Source organism: Onychostoma macrolepis, chromosome 07 (assembly GCF_012432095.1).
Source record: "Onychostoma macrolepis isolate SWU-2019 chromosome 07, ASM1243209v1, whole genome shotgun sequence".
Lineage (NCBI taxonomy): Eukaryota > Metazoa > Chordata > Actinopteri > Cypriniformes > Cyprinidae > Onychostoma > Onychostoma macrolepis.
This window is the reverse complement of record NC_081161.1, coordinates 42,536,873-42,560,218: the sequence shown is the minus strand read 5'-3', so window position 1 is coordinate 42,560,218 and position 23,346 is coordinate 42,536,873. Positions and strand designations below refer to the sequence as shown.

At 38.7% G+C, this 23,346-nt stretch overlaps 1 protein-coding gene and 1 long non-coding RNA gene across 3 annotated transcripts in view; both read right to left on the bottom strand.

The window, feature by feature from the left end:
• Positions 1-19,163, bottom strand: part of LOC131543878 (leucine-rich repeats and immunoglobulin-like domains protein 3) — a 117,121-nt gene extending 97,958 nt beyond the window's left edge. Inside the window, 4 exon segments of the mRNA XM_058781688.1 lie at positions 6,487-6,759; positions 10,235-10,492; positions 10,947-10,982; positions 19,127-19,163. Of these exon segments, the coding sequence (XP_058637671.1) occupies positions 6,487-6,759; positions 10,235-10,492; positions 10,947-10,982; positions 19,127-19,163 (604 nt within the window).
• On the bottom strand, positions 3,014-4,910 carry LOC131544864 (uncharacterized). 2 transcript variants are annotated; one of them, XR_009272253.1, is made up of 3 exons: positions 4,630-4,910; positions 3,533-3,631; positions 3,014-3,423 (listed from the first exon to the last, which is right to left on the bottom strand). It is a non-coding gene; the product is annotated as an uncharacterized LOC131544864 (long non-coding RNA). The 2 variants fall into 2 exon arrangements; XR_009272252.1 differs by lacking the exon at positions 4,630-4,910 and adding an exon at positions 3,864-4,622.
• Positions 19,164-23,346: the final 4,183 nt, after the last annotated feature.

Here is a 23,346-nt window from a genome sequence, read left to right as displayed (position 1 = left end):
AATTAACCTTGCTTTCTGGAATACACCCCAGCTGCGTCGCGTCACATTTCAGAAGCATCCCAGAAGCGGCTCTAGATAGGTGCCTAGTCTATTTTTGACAGACGCCGCATCCAAGGCGCACAGCAAATACAAAATAAAAGTCAAAAAATCCTGTCAATTTCAAAATAAACACCCTGCATGCGCAGACTCCCAATCGTATTTCACATCACTATATCCTTTCTAGGAGGCCAGAAATGGATGACGAGAGTTTAATCCTCAAAGTTGAAAAACACACATTTGTTATATTACACCACAAATCCTTTTTACAAGGACAATTCCAAAAAGAACAAGGCGTGGAGTGTAATTGCAAGAACTGTAGGAGTGCAATAAACAGAATATAACAACAAAATATAAACACATAGCCAACCATGTTAGTACACAAAAAATCAAGAAAAACAACGTCGGATAGGCAAATCACATGGTCTAGTGAATCCTGTCGCTTCACTTCTGAAATGCTCCTGGTGTGAGTTGACACCACATGGAGGACAGAACAAAACCTCGTCGGAGCCGTAATGCACCGCAGACATGTGCAGTGTAAACAAGGTGTAAGTGATGTAGCATATCAGAGCGAATCAGACAATTTAAGATTCGATCAGAACAGTGTTGAAACAATCCAAAGAGCCAAATTCCACAAAGAGGCCCAGGATAACCAGACAACGTCATAAATCCATCCATGATACCCTGGCACCACGAGTCTGAAGCAAGTCTAACTAACTGGCAGCTTTGAACAACTTGCAACATTAACACAAAAGAACAATTATTGATAATCCCAACTCAGGAAGGAGATTGTCCATTTTGGGGCAAGAAACGCAAGATTAATGGTCAAAGACACAGCACATCATGACCATCACATGAGGAAAATCATTAGTAGAGACTTTGTTGGGTGGGTTCCCCCATAACACCACATTATGTATTCATTTTTGGTATGTGTGAACTTGAAAATCCCTCCTTAAAACGTTTATCTATCAACTCTTTGTAAAATGTATCATATTCTTGTTACAGAAACCATTGTCCAAATTATACTCTCCAAGAGCTGGAAAATTCAGACCATGTCATTGATAAAATAGCATGTTGATTTATGTATTGGGAGGTGAAACACAGCAACACCCCGAGCTAAGACAATGTCTAATTGGTCAAGACACCATTTGGGATGTCCAACAGCTAAGTTTAAAAACTCACCAACAAATTTAGCTTTTTGCCAATACTTTTTCGCCACTGCTTGTTGCATTAGGTCTCTTAGCCATGCTTTTTGCCGCTGCTTTTGTCTTTAAGTTTTGCGCTCATCAAGTGCTCTTTTCGGGCTTTCTGGCTTGCATGCCAGCTGCTCCTCTAAAAACCATGAGGTTCATCACACTTCTTACTTTTACTTTAGTTTCTTTTCTTTCCGTTGAGAGTATCATGTTCTAAGTTAAGTTTTGCCGCTAAGTCGTGTCCCAGACATCTGTGCCCACCTCCAAAGTTCAAGTAGCTTACATGACTCCGCATCATCCTCCAGCCAACGCCCAAGATTTCGAACGACCACTGAACTTCCAGCAAGTCAACAACCTTGGGAAACACCCCTTCTGCAACAACAACAACAAAGGGAATCCCTTAACACAAAGGCAATACAAGTAAAACCTCGGATTCTAGCTGAACTGCTGCATTTAATATAAAGTTAATAGTCTTATTTATATTGAAAAGTGAAGTATCTTGTGTTTTGTGCTTACAAGTTAATGTCTTAAACTGCCGATCTTGTTACTGTGCTATTTAATAGTGTTTTCACTATATTTTGGATTTTAATATCCAGTGCAGAGTTGATGTTATACGGCTCGTTCAGTGAAAAAATAAAATTTTAATGTACTAAAATAAATAATTTTGACAGGGAAAGGGCTTAAAAGTGTCCAAAGTATATTTAATAATAATATAATAATATGGAATAAGAATAATTTTGCTATACACACACTCAGGAACTTAACCCTATGGGGGTCTGAGGGGGTTTTGGTTGCCCTGGAGAAGTTTTGACATGCTCTGCCATTTGTGTTTTTTTCAGTTTCTTATAAACATATTAATGGCTAAAGTCTGATTACACTTTAATCAGCACAAACTGGGCTACAAAAATGTTTAAGTCAACGAAGTAAGGCCATAAAATGCACTTAAAGTACATTAAAGGTATTCAAATCAATCCAATGTATCCAGAGTTGTGCAGAAAGTAAAAGTCATGGCCAAAAATATCTGCACCCTTGGTAAATATGATCAAAGAAGGCTGTGAAAATGAATCTGCATTGCTAATCCTTTTGATCTTTTATTTTAAAACATTCACAAAAATCTAACATTTCATTGGATAATAAGAATTTAAAATGGGTGGAAATATCATTATGAAATAAATGTTTTCTCTAATGCACATTGGCCACAATTAACGGCACCCTTTTATTCAATACTTTTTGAAACCTCTATTTGCCAGTTTAACAGCTCTAAATGTTCTCCTATAATGCCTGATGAGGTTAGAGAACACCTGACAAGAGATCAGAGACCATTCCTTCATCCAGAATCACTCCAGACCCTTTAGATTCACAGCTCCATGTTGGTGCTTCTTCTCTTCAGTTCACTCATTTTCTACAGGGTTCAGGTCAGAGGACTGGAATGGCAGCAGAAGCTTGGTTTTGTGCTCAGTGACCCATTTTTGTGTTGTTTTTGAGGTTTGTGTTTGGATTATTGTACGGTTGGAAGATCCAAACATGGCCCATTATAAGATTTCTAACAGAGTCAGTCACTTATTGATTTTTTATCTGTTGGTATTTGATAGAATCCATGATGCCATGTGTCTAAACAAGATGTCCAGGACCTCCAGCAGAAATATAGGCCACAACATCAAAAATACAGCAGTATATTTCAGCAGTATATTTGCAGAAACTCTTTGAATCCGAACAGATCAGAATGGTAAACACAAATTTCAGGATTTACTCTCCTTTAATTGAGTTAACATGTGATTTCACGTTTGCCAATATTTTTGCTTGTCATGAACTTAATTTACAATTCTTTTTTTGATATATCTTTTATTTTACATCTTTAACCCCACAGCAAAAAAGGAAAAATAATACTTATGGCACTCAGACAGGTATGTTCAATGCAGTACGTTGTTTTGACAGAAGGAAATGAGATACAATGCACAGTTTTCAATGGTATGTTACTGTTAGAATTTGGCTTAGAAGTTTTACAGTGTGTAATGCAAAGATTTAAAAGAGTAAACTAATGTGATTCAAGCAGAGTTCATTTGAACCTAGAGATTACTGTCTAATTCAGAATAATAATATTGTTAAACAGAAAAAAGAGAATACTGATGGGATTCATTCATCACAGCTGTAGACTTTCACATCTCTGTGACAGCATATTGATCATCAGTCTGAACTGTAAAACACCCAAACTTGGAATAAGTGACATTTTAATAAAAGTTAGCAACGATAGATCAGATTAAACCCATCTGTAGAAGAACAGATGAGAAAGAGAGAGGTCTCACCATGAGCTCTGTAGCATTTGACTCCCAGTATGATGGACACTAGCAGATACGGAGAAGCTGCCAGAAGAAAGCTGAGCAGTTTGAGAACTGATGATGGAGCTTAAAAACATAAAATAGAACCAGACAATTTCATGAACATCAAAAACATGTTAGGCCTATCTAAGAGATTTAACAGGACTTGTTGTTTTGTTAAAGTATACAAATTTAACAGGATAAGCTGCACTTTGAAGTATAGTCTTAGTAAACTACTAGCTTAGTAGTTTTGTAATGAAAGTATACTCATAAGTTGTTGTTGTTGTTTTTTAAGTGAACTTTACATCACATAATATACCTGTGTAAGGTCCACGAATTTGGTCCAAGGACGGTATCCAATCGTGGATGAAGGTTTCCTGCGTGTTCGGTCTTTTCAGCGCGCAAAGTTATTAAATTTAGGTTAAATTGAAATCTGACTTAATTTTATTAACTAATCTGACTTAGGTTGAAAGGTCGCAAATTGGTCGTTTGTCTGTTCCTAATTATTCTTCTGACATTTGATTATTCTAGTTTATAGTTTATTCTAGTCTACTTTATATTTACTCGTTCATTAGGAATCTATGTCGCTCAGGGTGTATCACGCCGGCCGATGTAAGTTACGTGTACCCCACGATCACAAACTCTCCAGTCTGATCATTAGTCAGAGGTTATGACTAACTATATAATAGGTCACCCATGCTTACCATTATTTAAAAAGTGTTTCTAGCGAACCATGCTAGTATTTCGATAGTATTTTACCTAGGGTGCAATATTTATCGTGTACTAACTGTTGTTTTGATGATGTGCGAGCTGATATTTTGTAACCTTGCAATTGCACTGGACTTTGCAAGTTTTTCAGTGCCGGATGAAGGCAATCAGAATACAGTTATAATATAATTCAATATATGGAGGCAAAAATGCCCTGTGAGAGTTTTTGTTTTTAATATTTAGTCTATGTCATAAAAAAGAGTGTTGCTTTCCTGAATGTCAGTGCGATCGCAAATGAATTGATTTTATACAACAGCTCAACAAACAAGATGCTATATTAAGCGTGCTACACTTTAGTCACAATGCTGTCTGTTTACCTCTCTTTCGGCAAGCAAAATTTTTTAATAAAACCGGAGTAAGACCAATTTTTCGTCTCCGATCAGCACTGTGTATTTTGTTATTGAATGAATCTGTCTTTTTGATCAAATCATTTGAGTCAATGATTCAGTGGCCATTTCATAAAGACAATCTTCGTTTCTAAACGAATCAATGGTTTTGAATGAAGGATCACTTATTAAGACGGGGACTTGCTGCCACCTACTGGCAGCTTTAGTGTCATATTTATTTATTCATGAGAGCCTTAAACCAACCATCTCAAAAACACACTCGGCAAAATATGGTAATTATTAATATTTAAAAAATAAAAATAAATGAAATTGTGTCAATATTGCACACCTGTAAAATAACATAGCATCATCTTTGAAAAAAGTTTTCCTAGATTTTTTGTAAATTATATTGTAGTATGTATGGTTAATATTATTTTGAATTGTGAGCAAACTATGGTTTAACAAAAGGTAATTCGGCCCACACAAGGGGGCATTTTCTTCGATTCAGCCCTCAGCCTACGTGAACCTCGCTCCACCAAGACGATATCAATGTGCTTCAGCTATGTGTCTGCATCAGGCCAGTAACTAGTTGACATGTCTGTTTTTTTTTTTGTTTGTTTGTTTTTCTCTATGTGGAGTAGTGGATCAAATTAACAAAGTAGACTATACGTTAAATCCTTTAGTTTATATGTGCTCACATGAATAGCTTTTATATGGTTCTGTTGTGTTTGTTTTGTTTATTCTGACAATAGACATATTCTTTCCTCACCCGAATTGCTCTACAACTTGTAACATTCTAAATCAACATTTGGAGGTGATATATTATATTAAGGCAATTATTATACAGCATTTTATGCGTGTAACATTACTTTGAGTCTGTCAATCAACATTAGTGCGCCACCCACAGGATAACGCAAGGACATCTCTGCCAAAATGTTGTGTTCAGAGATTATAATATAAAGTTTACAAAATAATCTGCCCAACCTAAATTTACGGTCAGGAGCCGTTACTGCAATCAGTATTGTATAAAGCGTTATATAAATACAAGTGACTTGACTTGGCTTTATATACTCTAACATCTGATTCATTTATTTATCTTTTTCTGACTTTGCCTCATTTTAAAGATGTAATTGTGAACAGTAATAATATTTGTAAATGTTTGTTTGCAAACATTTTGTTTAGCTTGTCTTTTTTAGTTAATTAAACAAAGTTTAAACTGAATTTTGCCATTGTATTACAAATGTAATGTTTGTCAACTGGAGCTTTAAAGGATAGTTCACCCAAAAATGAAAATTTGCTGTTAATTTACAAACCCACAAGCCATCCAAGATGTGGGTGACTTTTTTTTCTTGAAGCCTTTATGCTTAGTCTGTATGAATAATGATATAAATGCAGATTGTTATTAAATAAAGGCTATTATGTTTAGTAATGTGTGTGTTTTTGGTGATTGATAGACACCAGTTAATCATTTTTAATATTTTTGTTAAACTATAAAAATATATAAAATGTAATAACTAGTTCCAGATCAATTTCTTGTGATGCCCAAATAATAAATCTTAGTTGAGGTAACATATAAAATACATGGAGCTGAATGGACTATAAAACTAGTTCAGTAAAGGTTGAGCCAACTAAAAAATAACAATTCAGATAACACTTTGAAGAGAGAAATTGACTAAACATAAAATTTCTGTGGAACTAGTTACTAAATAATAAATAGCTGAAGGAGCTTGACATTTTTTTTACAGTGTGATCTTAGTGAGCAGTAATTCTTCCATGAATGTAAAATCGAGTTGATTTGTGTCTGAATTTAACGCGTGAGTGATGTGAAGAAGAGATTCTGAGACTCACCTGATACGGTCAGTGTAACTTTATCACTGGTGTGTGAGTATCGTGATCCTCGGGTCTCGTTTCCAGAACAGCTGTAATTACCCGTGTGAGATTCATTAACAGCACTGATTCGGTATTCCTGTGATTGACTGACATGAATCAGTGAATCATCTTTATTCCAGCTGTAGATCCAGCTGCTGACGTTTGTCTCCTGTATGTGACATGTGAGAGTGACCGTCTGTCCTCTGAACACACGTCCATCAGGCTGCACACGCACTACAGGCTTGGGTCTCTCTGTAAAGATCGCAGGACACATTTCACATGTTTGAAAAACTTTCATAGTTTCTAAAAGACACTAGGCTTTATATTAACTGGATTTTAAATTAACTGACTGCACATGATACTTGATACTTGTTGATAGATTATATTAATTTGCATAATATTATAGCAACTTCAAAATTAGACTGCCAGTAAAAACAAACAAAAAGAAACCCACCACAAAACAGAACTTACCTCTTACTGTTAGCACAACTCTTTGACTTTGAATTGTGAAGTAGTTTCCTTTTCGTGCACTGCACCTATACTGTCCTCCATAAGAGATATTCACATTACTCAGTATTTCCATTTCATCACCAGTTTTTATTCTCTTAAAGTCTTTGAACCAGATAATCGTTCGTCTGGTTGACTGTCCCACATGACAGCTCAGAGTAACTGTGTCTCCAGTGAACACTGAACTCTGGGGCTTTACAGTTAATTTGGGTTTGTCTGTAAATATTTCACAATTTTAGAGTTAATGAACAGCCTTCAGTCATTATGTATGACTATTTATGACTTCTATCATTCATTTTAAGGTGTAAACTTTTCTACACCTTTCAGCTTATTTTTATTTTTTGTAATTATAGGCAGATGCTAGATGTGCAATGTGCTATTTAAATGTTACTAAGTGTAAATGGAAAAAAATCTTTGCACTAAGTGTAAACAGTAGTTGGATGATATTTGCATTAAGTGTAAATAGTGTTACTTTTTAAATATTTTCTTCATTTTTACGTAAAATAAACGAGTGCATTGATCCACAGAAGTGCACAAAATACCTTTTGTATATTTGTAATACTGTTTTACCTTTAAAAATAAAACAAAAATTAATATGCAACATTCACTTTTTAATAGTTCAATCGGAACAGATTTTAAAACACTATAGGCATCAAACACTTGATGACTTTGTAAATAGTTACAAAGTAAAAATGAATATGAGTTACGTAATCAGATTACTTTTTTCAAGTAACTAGTAAAGTAACACATTACTTTTAAATTCACAATGAAATATCTGATGTACTTTTTCAAATAAGTAATGCAATTTACTTTGTTTTATGATTTATTCACTGACATTCCTCCTGTCCTCAAGTCCTTCAGGCTGAGGCTTATTAATTTCACTTTTGGTGTGAAAGGGCCCATACAGTTGCCAAAAATAAAAAACAAATAATCAAGCCCAGTCTAGATGAAGAAAAGAAACCCAAAAGTAACGTAATGTCTTACTTTCCATAAAAAGTAACGAAGTAACGCAATTAGTTATCTTTTATGGAGTAATGCTATATTTTTTTTTACGTTTTTTAAACTTTTAAAAGTTAAAAAGTAACTGTTACTACGTATTAAGAACATTTAAAGAAGCATTTTTTTAGGCTACTCTTATCTGCCAAAGCACAAGATTCCTCAGGCGACAACTTCTTACGCAAAGACTTACGCGAGACTGGGGGAGGAATTTGTAAGTTTGATTGGATTTATTTACAAAGTAATAATTTAAAATTTATTGCAATAACCTACATTACATATTTACTTTTGAGTTGAAAATATCATTATTAATTATATATATACAGGTGCTGGTCATATAATTAGAATATCATCAAAAAGTTGATTTATTTCACTAATTCCATTCAAAAAGTGAAACTTGTATATTATATTCATTCATTACACACAGACTGATATATTTCAAATGTTTATTTCTTTTAATTTTGATGATTACAGCTTACAGCTCATGAAAGTCAAAAATCAGTATCTCAAAATATTAGAATATTACTTAAGACCGATACAAAGAAAGGATTTTTAGAAATCTTGGCCAACTGAAAAGTATGAAAATGAAAAGTATGAGCATGTACAGCACTCGATACTTAGTTGGGGCTCCTTTTTCCTGAATTACTGCAGCAATGCGGCGTGGCATGGAGTCGATCAGTCTGTGGCACTGCTCAGGTGTTATGAGAGCCCAGGTTGCTCTGATAGTGGCCTTCAGCTCATCTGCATTGTTGGGTCTGGTGTCTCTCATCTTCCTCTTGACATAGATTCTCTATGGGGTTCAGGTCAGGCGACTTTGCTGGCCAATCAAGCACAGTAACACTATGGTCATTGAACCAGCTTTTGGTACCTTTGGCAGTGTGGGCAGGTGCCAAGTCCTGCTGGAAAATGAAATCAGCATCTCCATAAAGCTTGTCAACAGAAGGAAGCATGAAGTGCTCTAAAATTTCCTGGTAGATGGCTGCGTTGACTGTGGACTTCAGAAAACACAGTGGACCAACACCAGCAGATGACATGGCAGCCCAAAGCATCACTGACTGTGGAAACTTCACACTGGACTTCAAGCAACATGGATTCTGTGCCTCTCCACTCTTCCTTCAGACTCTGGGACCTTGATTTCCAAATGAAATGTAAAATTTACTTTCATCTGAAAAGAGGACTTTGGACCACTGAGCAACAGTCCAGTTATTTTTCTCCACAGCCCAGGTAAGATGCTTCTGACGTTGTCTCTGGTTCAGAAGTGGCTTGGTAGCCCTTTTCCTGAAGACGTCTGAGCGTGGTGACTCTTGATGCACTGACTCCAGCTTCAGTTCACTCCTTGTGAAGCTCTCACAAGTGTTTGAATCAGCCTTGCTTGACAGTATTCTCAAGCTTGCGGTCATCCCTGTTGTTTGTGCACCTTTTCCCACCCAAATTCTTCCTTCCAGTCAACTTTGCATTTAATATGCTTTGATACAGCACTCTGTAAACAGCCACACCTTTCAGTAATGACCTTCTGTGACTTACCCTCTTTGTGGAGGGCGTCAATGTTCGTCTTCTGGATCATTGCCAAGTCAGCAGTCTTCCCCGTTATTGTGGTTTCAAATAACAAGAGATACCTGGAATTTATACTGTAGGGATGGTCATTAATTGAAGCTCAAATGTAAATATTCTAATTTTCTGAGATACTGAATTTGGGATTTTCCTTAGTTGTCAGTTATAATCATCAAAATTAAAAGAAATAAACATTTGAAATATATCAATCTGTGTGTAAAGAATGAATATAATATACAAGTTTCACTTTTGAATGGAATTAGTGAAATAAATCAACTTTTGATGATATTCTAATTATATGACCAGCACCTGTATATATATATATATATATATATATATATATATATATAATTAAATTTTTATTTTATTTATTTATTTATTTTTAAATCAGAGTCACTAGGCGCGTTAGGCTAGATTAATGACATTGCTGGTTGAAAATGGCCTGGATTCATCTTATCTGCAATGAGTCAAGCCTTTACTGTAACTCTCATGTTGTTATTAATAACAGAAGTTTTGTTGACCTGATTTAAATGTATAATGTTTATGAGATAAATGACACAGGAAATGATTTGTTAGATTTATGAAAGTGAGCCAGTTCCTTCTGGGAAGCTATTAGACCTTGTCTATCAGAGGTTTGCCTATTTTTGGGCTGAGCAAGATCATGATGACTCACACAACACAGTCAGAGTCACTTCATCACTCCATTCAGAGGTGTCTGATTGTCTATTGCCACAACACCTGCATTTCTGTTTGGACACTGCAGTGATGTTGAACTCTTTCTCCTCAGAGGTGTGCTCTCTACGTCCACACTGCCATGTGTATGTCCAACCTTCACCCTGTATGTTACACGTGAGTGTGACAGTATCTTCAATGAATATCTGTGATGGTTCCGGCTGAACAGTCAGAAGAGGTTTAGGTCTCTCTGGAAGAACTGAACAAGAGGTTATGACACAGCATCCAAAGAAGCCAAAATGAGTGAATAAAAAAGGACTGTGAAAATCAACATGTGGCCATGTGTGTTAAGGTCGTGTTTATGTCTAGGAACGGTGCAATACAATTAAAATATCACAAAATCCCTAACTGCTCCATCTCTCTGGACCCTCATGCCCTACGCAATGAGAACAATAAATACACTTTATTGATAAGTTTTTCATTTTCTTCTGTGCCCCTCTTAACATGATGATACTTTCAGTGTAACAGCATCACTGATCTCTGACATCTGTGAATCACTTTGTTACTGTGAGATATATCAGTTCTCTGTCACTGCTGACAGAGTGATGGCTTAACACACCTTAACACTTTTCTTAACACACCTACCATGTTTTAACTCTTGTTCAGTTCCACAGTGAAATAAGTGTGAAGATTTAAACAAAAATATGAATCACCTTGAGTGCATCCAGGGGGGATGTTGGAAATCAACACTAAAACACAAAAAGACAAAATCACATTGATTTATAGATGATGCTGCTTCAAAATGCCATATACGACTATGAATATCCTCAAACTTTTCACATTCATTTTAATGCTAAAAGTCACAGATTTTGTCCTTACAACTCATCTGATTGTGATCACCTTTGACTGGCCATTGCGTTCATGAAATCAACAGATACAGTATGTCTATTATTGGCTACATTGCTCAATATTGCAAAACATGTTTTATATATAAACTTATGACCAGTAGAGAGAATAATATGAAAAGCCTCGCAAGTTGACGGGATTAGTTGCATGTTTGTGACGGTAGGAAACAGGGGCAGTTTCAAACTTCATTTTTGAGATGCCTTTCGTAGACTACACTTTTAAGGAAAAAATACTCAGCAATGGAGTTGACTGATGAATTTGCACATGGTTTGCCTTAAAAAACAACATCATATTAGGCAGACCCACCAGACAGACGTGATTTTCACTACAGGGGGTCTTTAAATGCGTTGGAGAAGGACTTTCAGCATACTTAATCATCACTTTATGCTGATTATAAGGTGGGACAATTCAACCAGGCTCATTAAGTGAACACTAATTGTGTAAATATTACTTTAAGAGTAGTAACTATTTTTGCTAAATCACTGATCTTGCACTTATGTTGAGATGAGTATTGTGACACTGGTTAAAGCAACAAAGCTGAAAGCAAACCACAACAGCTCAGTTCTACCTTTCTGTGGTCTATAAACTCAACTCTGTCATCTCTATTCTATCAAATCAGCTCTATTTATATTTACTAGCAGATTGCAGATCTTGGAGTATTTTACATGTAATCATTGCATCATGGAAAGTGATGCAGTTGTGGCCATTAACATCACTAATCAGAGTCTGAAGTGACTGCAGAACCACCAGCCGCCTCACAGCATCGTCTATACATGGTATTCTACCGCTGAACAACAATTCAAGAATGACAAAACCTATTAAACCAAGCCTCTGAGAGTTCAGCGTCACAGGTAAAGACTATGTATACATTCATATCTGCTAATGAAGATCTACTGAAGACAAAACTTTAAAAAAACACTTGATTACAGAACACAACAGCATGTCCAGTTCAACACATGAACCATTAAGGCCACAGTGCCTTGACAGACAGCAGCCAACAGCAACACACACACATTCATCGTATTTTATTGGATTTCTGTGTCACCCCTGTTGGCGTTTGTTTCTTTTCACCCGCTGAGCATGTTCAATCACGGTTTGTTAGGTTTGTGCAGTGTGAACTGGCCTTTACAAACCTTGCATTGTATGACTGAAGCCAACAGTGATAAATAAAATGATCTCATTCATCTACAGCACATCACAGTGTGTTTGTCCATCACACACAGATATCATGAGCTACAGATGGATTTGATACTCTGCCACAGATTATTAGCAGCATGAATGAAAAACTGATCAAATACATAAGAAGATTATAAACACAGTGATTCACTGATTCACTCCATCACTACACAAAAGAAAAATAATACATAAATGAGAAAATGATACTCACAGAGGCAGAGCATTAGAGGAAGTAAACTGAGCTCCATACTGATCTATTAATGCACAAAGTTAAACACACAGTCTGTACTATAGACTAAACACTTCCTGTAAAGAAGTGCATGAGAGGAAGAGAGCAAATTAAATCGGCAATATATAAATGATGGTACAGGAAACACATGCGTGCATTCTAAGGTTAAAAAACCTTAGAATGTTTTTACCATTAATTTTTCTGCTTTAGCTCTAAATTGCAAATCTTCAAAGAATATTATATTATATTACAGTATATTATATTACATTATGACTAAATTTTTTAAATAATTTTTTTGTATCATTAATGCAACATGATCTCACAGAATTCCGTGTAATGTTCACGGACTTAATTAACCTCCGAATCTGTGGTGGCATCACGGAATCGCCGAAAATTCCGTGATGGGCTCACAGAAAAAAATCCGTGATGGGCTCACAGAAGTGATACCAATGTAAGTCAGTGACAGGCATCAGCCGTGCTCCACGCACGGAAACCTTTAGCATCAATATGCCGACGCGATACTGGGGAATTTATCGTCATCATTATTGTTCAGAACTGGGTAGGTTTAGGGTAGGGGTGGGGTCAGGTACTCCAGTGAAAGTATAACTGCATCGGAGTCACTCTTTTTACGTGGTCCGATGCAGCGCTGGTGTTGAACCAGTGAATCCGTGCATGGACCACGGCTGATGCCTTCTGTGAGCCCAGCACGGAATTTTCGGCGATTCCGTGATGCCACCACAGATTCGGGGTTAATTAAGTCCGTGAACATTACACGGAATTCTGTGAGATCAGGTTGCAACATCAATCTTTGTTTTGTAATATATTCTTTAGAACGTAGTGAAGATACCTTACAACAAGGTGAGATAATCCGATTTTTTTTGTAAAAGAAAAAAGAAAGAAAGTTTGTATTTTTTGCAGAAACATGTATGATTACAGTGTGGTTTCAATCTATATTCTGTTTGTATTTAATTTTGTACCTTTCATTATGAAGTTCTGAGCCCTTGTTTTTGCCTTAAGTATGAAGTATATATTAAAAATATACAAAACTGTCATTAGGCATGCTTGTACATGCACTTTCAGTTTATACTGATGAGCATCAGATTTCAGACTGAATGAAGGGTGATTTATTGTCATGCTGGATCTGAATAAGACTTCACGTAGATCACTTTAAACATTATGGGCAATGACTGGGCAAGAGAAGTGGTTTTGCAAAATGTTACCAGTCTTAGAAAAGGGAAGTGTGAAGACATCTATGTTACTAAGAATTTCTGAATCACTATTGCTTGCCTATGGACACTTTTAGCAGTTTTCATCAGTGCAGAATGAGTAGCTGCGTGAGTGACTCGTCAGTATGAATGTTGTCTGCTGTTAAACTCTTAATCAGAACAAGTTAATGTCTTAAACTGCCGATCTTGTTACTGTGCTAATTAATAGTGTTTTCACTATACAGGTGCTGGTCATATAATTAGAATATCATCAAAAAGTTGATTTATTTCACTAATTCCATTCAAAAAGTGAAACTTGTATATTATATTCATTCATTACACACAGACTGATATATTTCAAATGTTTATTCCTTTTAATTTTGATGATTAGAGCTTACAGCTCAGTATCTCAAAATATTAGAATATTACTTAAGACCAATACAAAGAAAGGATTTTTAGAAATCTTGGCCAACTGAAAAGAATGAAAATGAAAAGTATGAGCATGTACAGCACTCAATACTTAGTTGGGGCTCCTTTTGCCTGAATTACTGCAGCAATGCGGCGTGGCATGGAGTCGATCAGTCTGTGGCACTGCTCAGGTGTTATGAGAGCCCAGGTTGCTCTGATAGTGGCCTTCAGCTCATCTGCATTGTTGGGTCTGGTGTCTCTCATCTTCCTCTTGACATAGATACTCTATGGGGTTCAGGTCAGGAGAGTTTGCTGGCCAATCAAGCACAGTAACACTATGGTCATTGAACCAGCTTTTGGTACCTTTGGCAGTGTGGGCAGGTGCCAAGTCCTGCTGGAAAATGAAATCAGCATCTCCATAAAGCTTGTCAACAGAAGGAAGCAAGAAGTGCTCTAAAATTTCCTGGTAGATGGCTGCGTTGACTGTGGACTTCAGAAAACACAGTGGACCAACACCAGCAGATGACATGGCAGCCCAAATCATCACTGACTGTGGAAACTTCACACTGGACTTCAAGCAACATGGATTCTGTGCCTCTCCACTCTTCCTTCAGACTCTGGGACCTTGATTTCCAAATGAAATGTAAAATTTACTTTCATCTGAAAAGAGGACTTTGGACCACTGAGTAACAGTCCAGATCTTTTTCTCCACAGCCCAGTTAAGATGCTTCTGACGTTGTCTCTGGTTCAGAAGTGGCTTGGTAGCCCTTTTCCTGAAGACGTCTGAGCGTGGTGACTCTTGATGCACTCTTGATGCACTGACTCCAGCTTCAGTTCTCTCCTCAGTCAGTCCGTGTCGGCCACAACACCTCGAGCACTACCACACTGAACACAGGTGCCCCACAAGGCTGTGTGCTCAGCCCGCTGCTCTTCACGCTGCTGACCCACGACTGCACTGCCAAGTCCAGCTCCAACCACACCATCAAGTTCGCTGATGACACAACAGTGGTAGGCCTCATCAGCAACAACGATGAAACGCACTACAGAGAGGAAGTGGCACAGCTGGCTGAATGGTGTGGCACTAACAACCTGTCCCTCAATGTGAGTAAGACAAAGGAGGTTGTGATGGACTTCAGGAGAAACTCCGGTGATCACCCCCCACTGACCATCGACAGCTCGCCTGTGGAGAGAGTCAGCAGCACTAAATTCCTGGGGGTGCACATCACAGAGGATCTCACCTGGTCCACCAACACCATGTCACTCTCCAAGAAGGCACAACAGCGCCTACACTTCCTCCGCCGGCTGAAAAGAGCAAGTCTCCCTCCACCCATCCTCACCACTTTCTACAGGGGCACCATTGAGAGTGTGCTGACCAGCTGCATCACTGTCTGGTACGGAACTGTACTGCAGCAGACCGCAAGACCCTACAACGGACAGTGAACACCGCTGCAAGGATCATCAGTGCCCCTCTCCCCTCCATCCTGGATATTTTCCTCACACGATGCTCCAGCAAAGCCAATAGTATCGTGAAGGACTCCACACACCCCTCCCACAGTCTCTTCCAGCTCCTACCATCAGGAAGACGGTGCGGAGCATCAGAGCCCGCTCTGCCAGACTGCTCAACAGCTTTTTCCCCAGGCTGTGAGAGCCCTGAACTCAAATCACCCCGCCTCTCTGAACCCCATAGAAACCCCCTACCTCCTGTAACATGTAACATGCAATTCGAAGTGTGCTACACACAGGTGAGTGGGCCTGTACAAACCACCTGTAGTAGCACACTCTCCTCCTCTATGCGCACTAGTCACTTTTCACACACACTGCTGTGTGTACACAAATCCCACAAAAGAACTCCGTAATATATGTATGTTTACATGCTCATGCACTACAAATCATCCTGCACTGTTCCCAAGCCAGCTGCTTGAACTCAATGTTTCTCCTTGCACATGTACAGTACTTATCTGAAGCATTCGTATAGTTTGTATAGTTTGTATTTTTTAGTTTGTATAGGTACTTTTTTATAGATAGTATATTTATATTTATAGTCAAAATCTATCAGTAGGATAGTTGTGTATAGGTTTATATTGTCTTACTCCATTGTTGTATGCCTGTATTTATGTAGCACCGTGGTCCTGTGAGGCACGACATTTCGTTCCACTGTATGCCCCCGCATGTAGCGGAATGACAATAAAGCTCAACTTGACTTGACTTGACTTGTGAAGCTCTCCCAAGTGTTTGAATCGGCTTTGCTTGACTGTATTCTCAAGCTTGCGCTCATCCCTGTTGCTTGTGCACCTTTTCCTACCCAAATTCTTCCTTCCAGTCAACTTTGCATTTAATATGCTTTGATACAGCACTCTGTAAACAGCCACACCTTTCAGTAATGACCTTCTGTGACTTACCCTCTTTGTGGAGGGTGTCAATGTTCGTCTTCTAGATCATTGCCAAGTCAGCAGTCTTCCCCATTATTGTGGTTTCAAAGAACAAGAGATACCCAGAATTTATACTGTAGGGATGTCATTTATTCAAACTCAAATGTAAATATTCTAATATTTTGAGATACTGAGCTGTAAGCTCTAATCATCAAAATTAAAAGAAATAAACATTTGAAATATATCAGTCTGTGTGTAATGAATGAATATAATATACAAGTTTCACTTTTTGAATGGAATTAGTGAAATAAATCAACTTTTTGATGATATTCTAATTATATGACCAGCACCTGTATTTTGGAGTTGATGTTATACAGCTCGTTCAGTGAATCGCTGGCCGACTCAGTGATTAGCCATAGAACAACGATTTTGTTCAAATTCCCTATAAAACTATAATTGATTCCCTTTTAGCTAAATTGACCTGTTTCCCTTACATGTATAGGTGGAGGATGTGGGCAGTTTAATCTAAATTGTAAGCATAAACCAAGTTATTTCATCTTTTCTATTGCTGCGGACAAAAGATGAGAGGTTTCTGAGTCTAGACCTGTGTGTGATGTAAGCAGTGTGCGGCCGCTTGAATGAATGAATGCAGAGAAGGCTGTAACTTGAGTCTGCAATGCCTTGTTTATAGCTGAATTGATGTCATTGCATGTTCCAGTGTCATTCAATAGGTATACTCCCGACCAGGGAATCTCAGCCACCGTTAGCTGAACGGAGCGAAACTGCAGTAATTAAAAGGGGAAATAAATCGGTGGATAAATAATAGTTTTGAGCGGGTTCCTCAATCTATTTATCAAAGCCTTATTATTCATAGTTTGTGTTACGGGGCTGACGAGACGTGAGACGTGCGGATCCATATGCAAACTTTTATTAGGCAGAGACGTGGTCATAACAGGCAGGGTCAATCAGTGGCAAACCGGTATAACATGGGCGAGACAAAGAGTAAACTAAGACAAGCGTGGGTCGACGATCGGCGAACAGAATCCAAAGGGGCGAGACAGGAGAGGTAGTCCAACAACGTGAGCAATAGTCCAGGCAGGGGAAAGGCCAGGCCAGGCCAGGCCAACGGGGCTCTATAGGGCAGCAATAATGCATACAATACTCAGCGACGAGGGACAGAAAGTCCATGGCTTAAATAGGGTATGTGATCAGTGTGTGCGTAGGATCAGGTGTGTGGGTGATTGGTGCAATGAGTGATTGGTGACAGCTGTGATCAGTAATGGATGATGGGAAATGTAGTTAAATGGTGAAGTGCCAGAGTCCATGTGATAAGCGGGTGACCTCTAGTGGTGAGTGAACGGAAGTGCAGACCAGATTCGTGACAGTTTGATTGTCACTGCGTGTCCCATTGCCAAATCAACTATTCAGTTCCCTTGGTTAAACATTAGAGAATAATACTTGCCTGTTTGTGTCTGTTCATAAAGTGAATTTAATCTTGCTAACACTGCGTGTGTCTGACTGAGAGTGATTTGAATGGGAGTGTTTTAAAAGCTTGATCAAGTAAAGTTTAACTTTGAACCAACAGCGAAGAAAACCTGTTGTGTTTACGTGCCCAGAGAAACTGGCACGGAGATTTAAGAATCGCCGAGATCGCTATCATTGATTCCCTCAGCTGCAGCGTGAAGATGCGTTTTTCTGGATTTTTTAGTTGTTAGTCTCTCACTGTTCAAATAAACCTAACCTACCATTAAAATTATAGACTGATCATTTCTTTGTCAGTGGGCAAATGTACAAAACCAGCAGAGGATCAAATGATTTTTCCCCCCACTGTATCTATGCACTAGAGTTTGTTGTGGTTGCCACAGTTACGATCATGATACAGAAGTCTTAACTGACTTCCGGAGCAACTCTGAACTGCGCACGCGCAGCACATCAACTCTATTATAAACACAAGCTCCACTGTGTTGCTAAGCTAATGAAATGGTTGTGTTTACACTGAAGTCTATGCTAAAGCCATTAGCCTCAAAGGTTAGCAGTTAGCATTAACATCCAGTGGTTGAAAACAGTGTGTGTTTGGGCAAAGCTAAAGTGATTTAACCCTTTAAACATCTCAACTAATACACTGTTGGTCTTTCTCTCTCTTATTACTCACATTTCTCACTTCTTACCACTTATTTGCATTTTTACTAGAAAGGGAAATACTAGTTCACAATTATTAATTGTGCCAAATTCAAATGTAATTAAAAACATTACATTTATTTGGAATTATTCAAATTTCCCCCTTAGGTCATTTCATATGACCATTACTTATATTCTCTTTTGGGCCTAATCATTTTAGGTACAAATAAGCTTTGAAAGTTGAAGTAAACTTATTCTACCTAATTGATTTTATTACCCATATCAATAGATTCTATAGACTCACACTTACTCATTACTTTATTGCGTTTTTCGCCTCTTTATTCCCGTTTTGGTTATACACTATTTTCATTGATTGATTTCCTCCTTTATTTTATTTCAATTTTGCCCATTTATTACTTTTTAATTTTACTTTGTCTTACCATTTTCTTTCCTCTGTGTATTCTAGCTTGGGAACGACACACCTGAGCCCTCAATAGGAGACACTGTTATCTCCCTCATTAAGAGTTCAAATAAATTAGAGAGACAACTCTCTTTCACTCAAATTTTATTTTGGTTTGATTAGTAGTATGTAGCAACTAAAAACAAAAAAACTAACAACTAGTTGGGCATAACAGCAGCCTGCTAGTGGGCCCTTATCTCCTGCTTTCTTTCCTCTTCACTCTTCACATTTGTAAGGACCTGTAAGAACCATCAATCAATTCTAGGTGAATGAAATACACAATCTTGTCAAAGACCACAAATCATCCTTACAAATTTGATTATAATCAAACCCTCCTTCGTTCTTCCTAACCTCCCTACATTTGAAAACGTAATCCCAATTTTAGCATCTCATCCAATGCTGAGATCAATTTAATAGAGATAATTTTTGAGCAATTGTCGCCTTCGCTGCTCCCTGGTAAGCGGTCCAACTGCAAGGTGTACGGTGTCAATCCTGTCAGACTAAGAAAAGAGATATCAGAATTATTATTATATTACTTCCTAAAACAGATATTTAATAATATTGTTTGCCTCCTTGACAACAACATTTAATTGAAAAAAAAAAGTAATTGTTTCTTTTAATTGAATTTGTTTTTTCACCTTTGTCTCTCTTTTCCCTCTTCCTCATTAGAGTGATGAAGTCTTCACATCCCTAGTCAACCTAGACACCCTGAGACCAACATAGTCATCACCACACTTCACTAGTGGTTCAGAATCACTGACACAACACTTAGTTGTCCCACCACACAAAGGCTTCTACTCCGCACAGATCTGTGTCAGTCTCTCTTCTCCCCAGCGTGCCAACATGCCACAGACTGCAGACCCCCTTGCCCGTGGGAAGATGTGAACACTTGGCTGGGAGGCACGACAGACAGCCTCACCCCCAAGACATCTGAACTGTTATTATTTTTAATAATAATCCTAATCCTGAGATGATTCCTGACACAAGATTCAAGTCAGAACAACAACCACGAGGAGCTAGTCAAGATCACCAGCTCCCTAAGCTATGCCTTCACAACCCAGCTGAAACTGAGCGACAAGCACATCATCCACCTTCAAGAGGAGCTGACACATTCTCAACGCCGCATAGACAAGCTAGAAGTGAAAGTTCAAGATCAAGGACAATCTGACCCAACAACTAGACGATACCAACGGTGAGCTCTACATGGTCAGAAAAGAACTCAAATATGTTTATGAGCTGAAACAAGAGCCAAGAAAAGAGAAACATCGTTCAGCCTCACTACTGCTGAGCAGAACAGAGTCCCATGTCCAAGAACTAGCATAAAACGAAAGAAGCGAAGAGCCACAACCCAAAACCTCACCTGCCTTCACCACACAACCCTTTCCTGCCAATGAAAGAAAACCACCCATCCAAGCAGACCTTGGAGCTGCACATGGGATGACCATCAAAGACCTCAACAAGCTGTCTAAAAACATCATCAAGTTCAACCCGAACTCCAAAGAGGGCCACGACATCCAGGCCTACATGCAAGATATCGACTTTCATCTGGAAATGAGACCTCGTGTGACTGACAGAGACAGGTTATATTTCCTTAGAGCCACGTCCAGTCCCGAGGTACGAAACTTCCTAGACCGAAAGCCCAGTCAAACAAAGTCAAACTACCAGCTACTTCGTGAGCTCTTGATTAAAGAGTTTACAGACCCTACGTCTGAACATGGACTGTTAACTGCCTTGGAAACCAAAGAAGGTCGACAAGAGACTCCACAAGCTTACTACAACAGACTCTGACAAGCCTACTTTGGTGCACACAATGAACCTGACCTTGAAGAGGATGTGAACTTCAAAAGCCTCTTCCTTAGAAATCCGCAACTTGAAGTCAGCCACCATCTAGGCATCATGGCCTGTCCGCGCTCCATGACCATCCAACAGTTGCGTGACCTGACACAGAAGGCCTAAAACAAGCTGAAGATGGCCTCAAAGAAAGGTAACAAAACCTCCACACTCTTGAACTCTGTCAACAAAGACTCAAGCCTTGCACTTGACGACACCCAATGGCATCACAACACCAGAGTCTTCCATCAAGTGCACAGAGAACATGACCCCCATGTCCACAACAGCTATCAGCCCAACAGCTGGAAAAATCCAAGGGACCAGCCACGTTTCTCAAGAACCCCAAAAGAAAAGAACAACTGGAAACCTAACCAGACATCCAAAGGTAATCGCCTGACTCATCCAAGAGCAACTCATGTGGGTAAGCGACAACAAAACCCACCTCATCACCATTCAGACATGCACAGTGCTGAGTATGCAAAAGAACAAGACAGCTTACCATCAGAATACATGGAACAAGTCATGGGACAACTGAAAGAGTTATTTCAAGACAAGCTGAACACGGATAACCACAAAATTGAGTCATGCTCACTGTGACCAGCGGCAGAATGGAAGGCTGGTGATCACCTGGTACACCACCATATCGGAGTTGACAAGCACCTGTTCAACAACCACCCAGAACGAGCAAGTCTCTCACGGCCAACCATTGATGAAAACTCTGAGGTACCAAAGAACCTCACCTCAGTCACCCATCACTCACTAACAAACTGCCAAATGAACTCCAACTCCAAGAACCAAATTCCTATCTGTGCAACACCAACCACAACATCCAGAAGGCATCACAAGAGGAATGCAACCTAGGAGACAAAGTTTGCATCCCAGCTTCACACAGCCATGCCAAACTACCTCCGACTGTCTGCTAAAGAGCTTCCTGCCTTGCTGGACTGACCCCCATTAGATCATGGACACGCCATCATCCAAGCCAAGGATGCAGAGAGCCAGTCTTCACTGGCATACCAGAAAAGGGGGGAGACAACACAGACTGAAACAGATCTGACCACACATACACTACACCATTAACACACACAACATTACCTACACCCAGAGGTAACCACATCTACTGATCACACATTCAACAAACATATTCTTCCCACATGTAGAATATCCAAATTTTAGCGTAACATAAAGTTACATACACCACACCCACCATGAATGGGTGTGTGTAACTTTATGTTACGCTAAAATTTGGATCCATAAAGTTACATACACCCACCATGAAGAAACATGCAGCTATCCTCACAATAGGTAGAACACCTGACACTAAGTTAAGGTACATGACACATTAGCTGCACATGACATCCCAGCTCAACAGTAGTTGCAAGCCATGCTAGGAAAACCCACAGCAGCTTTGTTTTGTTTTGTTTTGTTTTTTCTTTTACCTATCCCTTTCCTTTCCCTCTTTCTTTAGTAGGTGCAACACCTAGATGCTCTGCAAGGGTCAGAGGTCTGATATTAGGATTGACTCACCACACCTAATATCTGCAAGCCACTCTAAACTGAATGGAAGCCAGAGAGCTACATGCACGATAGGTCAATTAATTGAGACAACCTAGAAGAACCAAATAAATTTAATCACAAAATTTGATTGAAGAATCAACATACTGGGACAAATTAGAACAACAATTTCCAAATTGATCTAAACTATTCTCAGTGTACTAAACTACAATGACTAATTGAATGCAACCACCTGTACCCAAATAACCTAATGCCCTGCACCAGTACAGTAACTGTCCTGGAGGTGTTGTCTTCTTGTTTGCTGTGTTTGTCTGCTTCTTCTGCCTGTGTTTCTCCAGTGCTTGCCGATGTCTTCAGCTTGACACATCGCCAATCAAAGGGGGATGTAGGATCTCAGAGTGAATCAGACAATTTAAGATTCGATCAGAACATTGAGACATGAGGAGCCGAAATTCCACAAAGAGGCCCAAGACAACAGGATGTTCGTAAATCAGATTCTAGTGCCAGCCAGTCTGAAGCAAGCCTAACCAGCCAACTCTTTCACAGAACAGCTTACAACATTAACACAAAAGAACAATTATTGATAATCCCAACTCAGGAAGGAGATTGTCAAATTTGGGGCAAGTAACCAAGATTAATGATCAAAGAGAAGCACAGCTTGACCATCACATGTAAATCCATGATAGAAATCATGAGCTTCCTCAGATTGGTTTCCCCCACCTAAAGGACAAGAACCAGACTGAAATTCCTTATGAGACCTTTTAACCTCTTTGGTCTTCACAGAACACATTCTCACTTCACAGAATGGCACAGAAACTGCCTTTCCATGTATATATGCATGAAAAATAACGCTAAAAGGACTTATGAGGACTTACTTACTAATCATTTCTATGCATA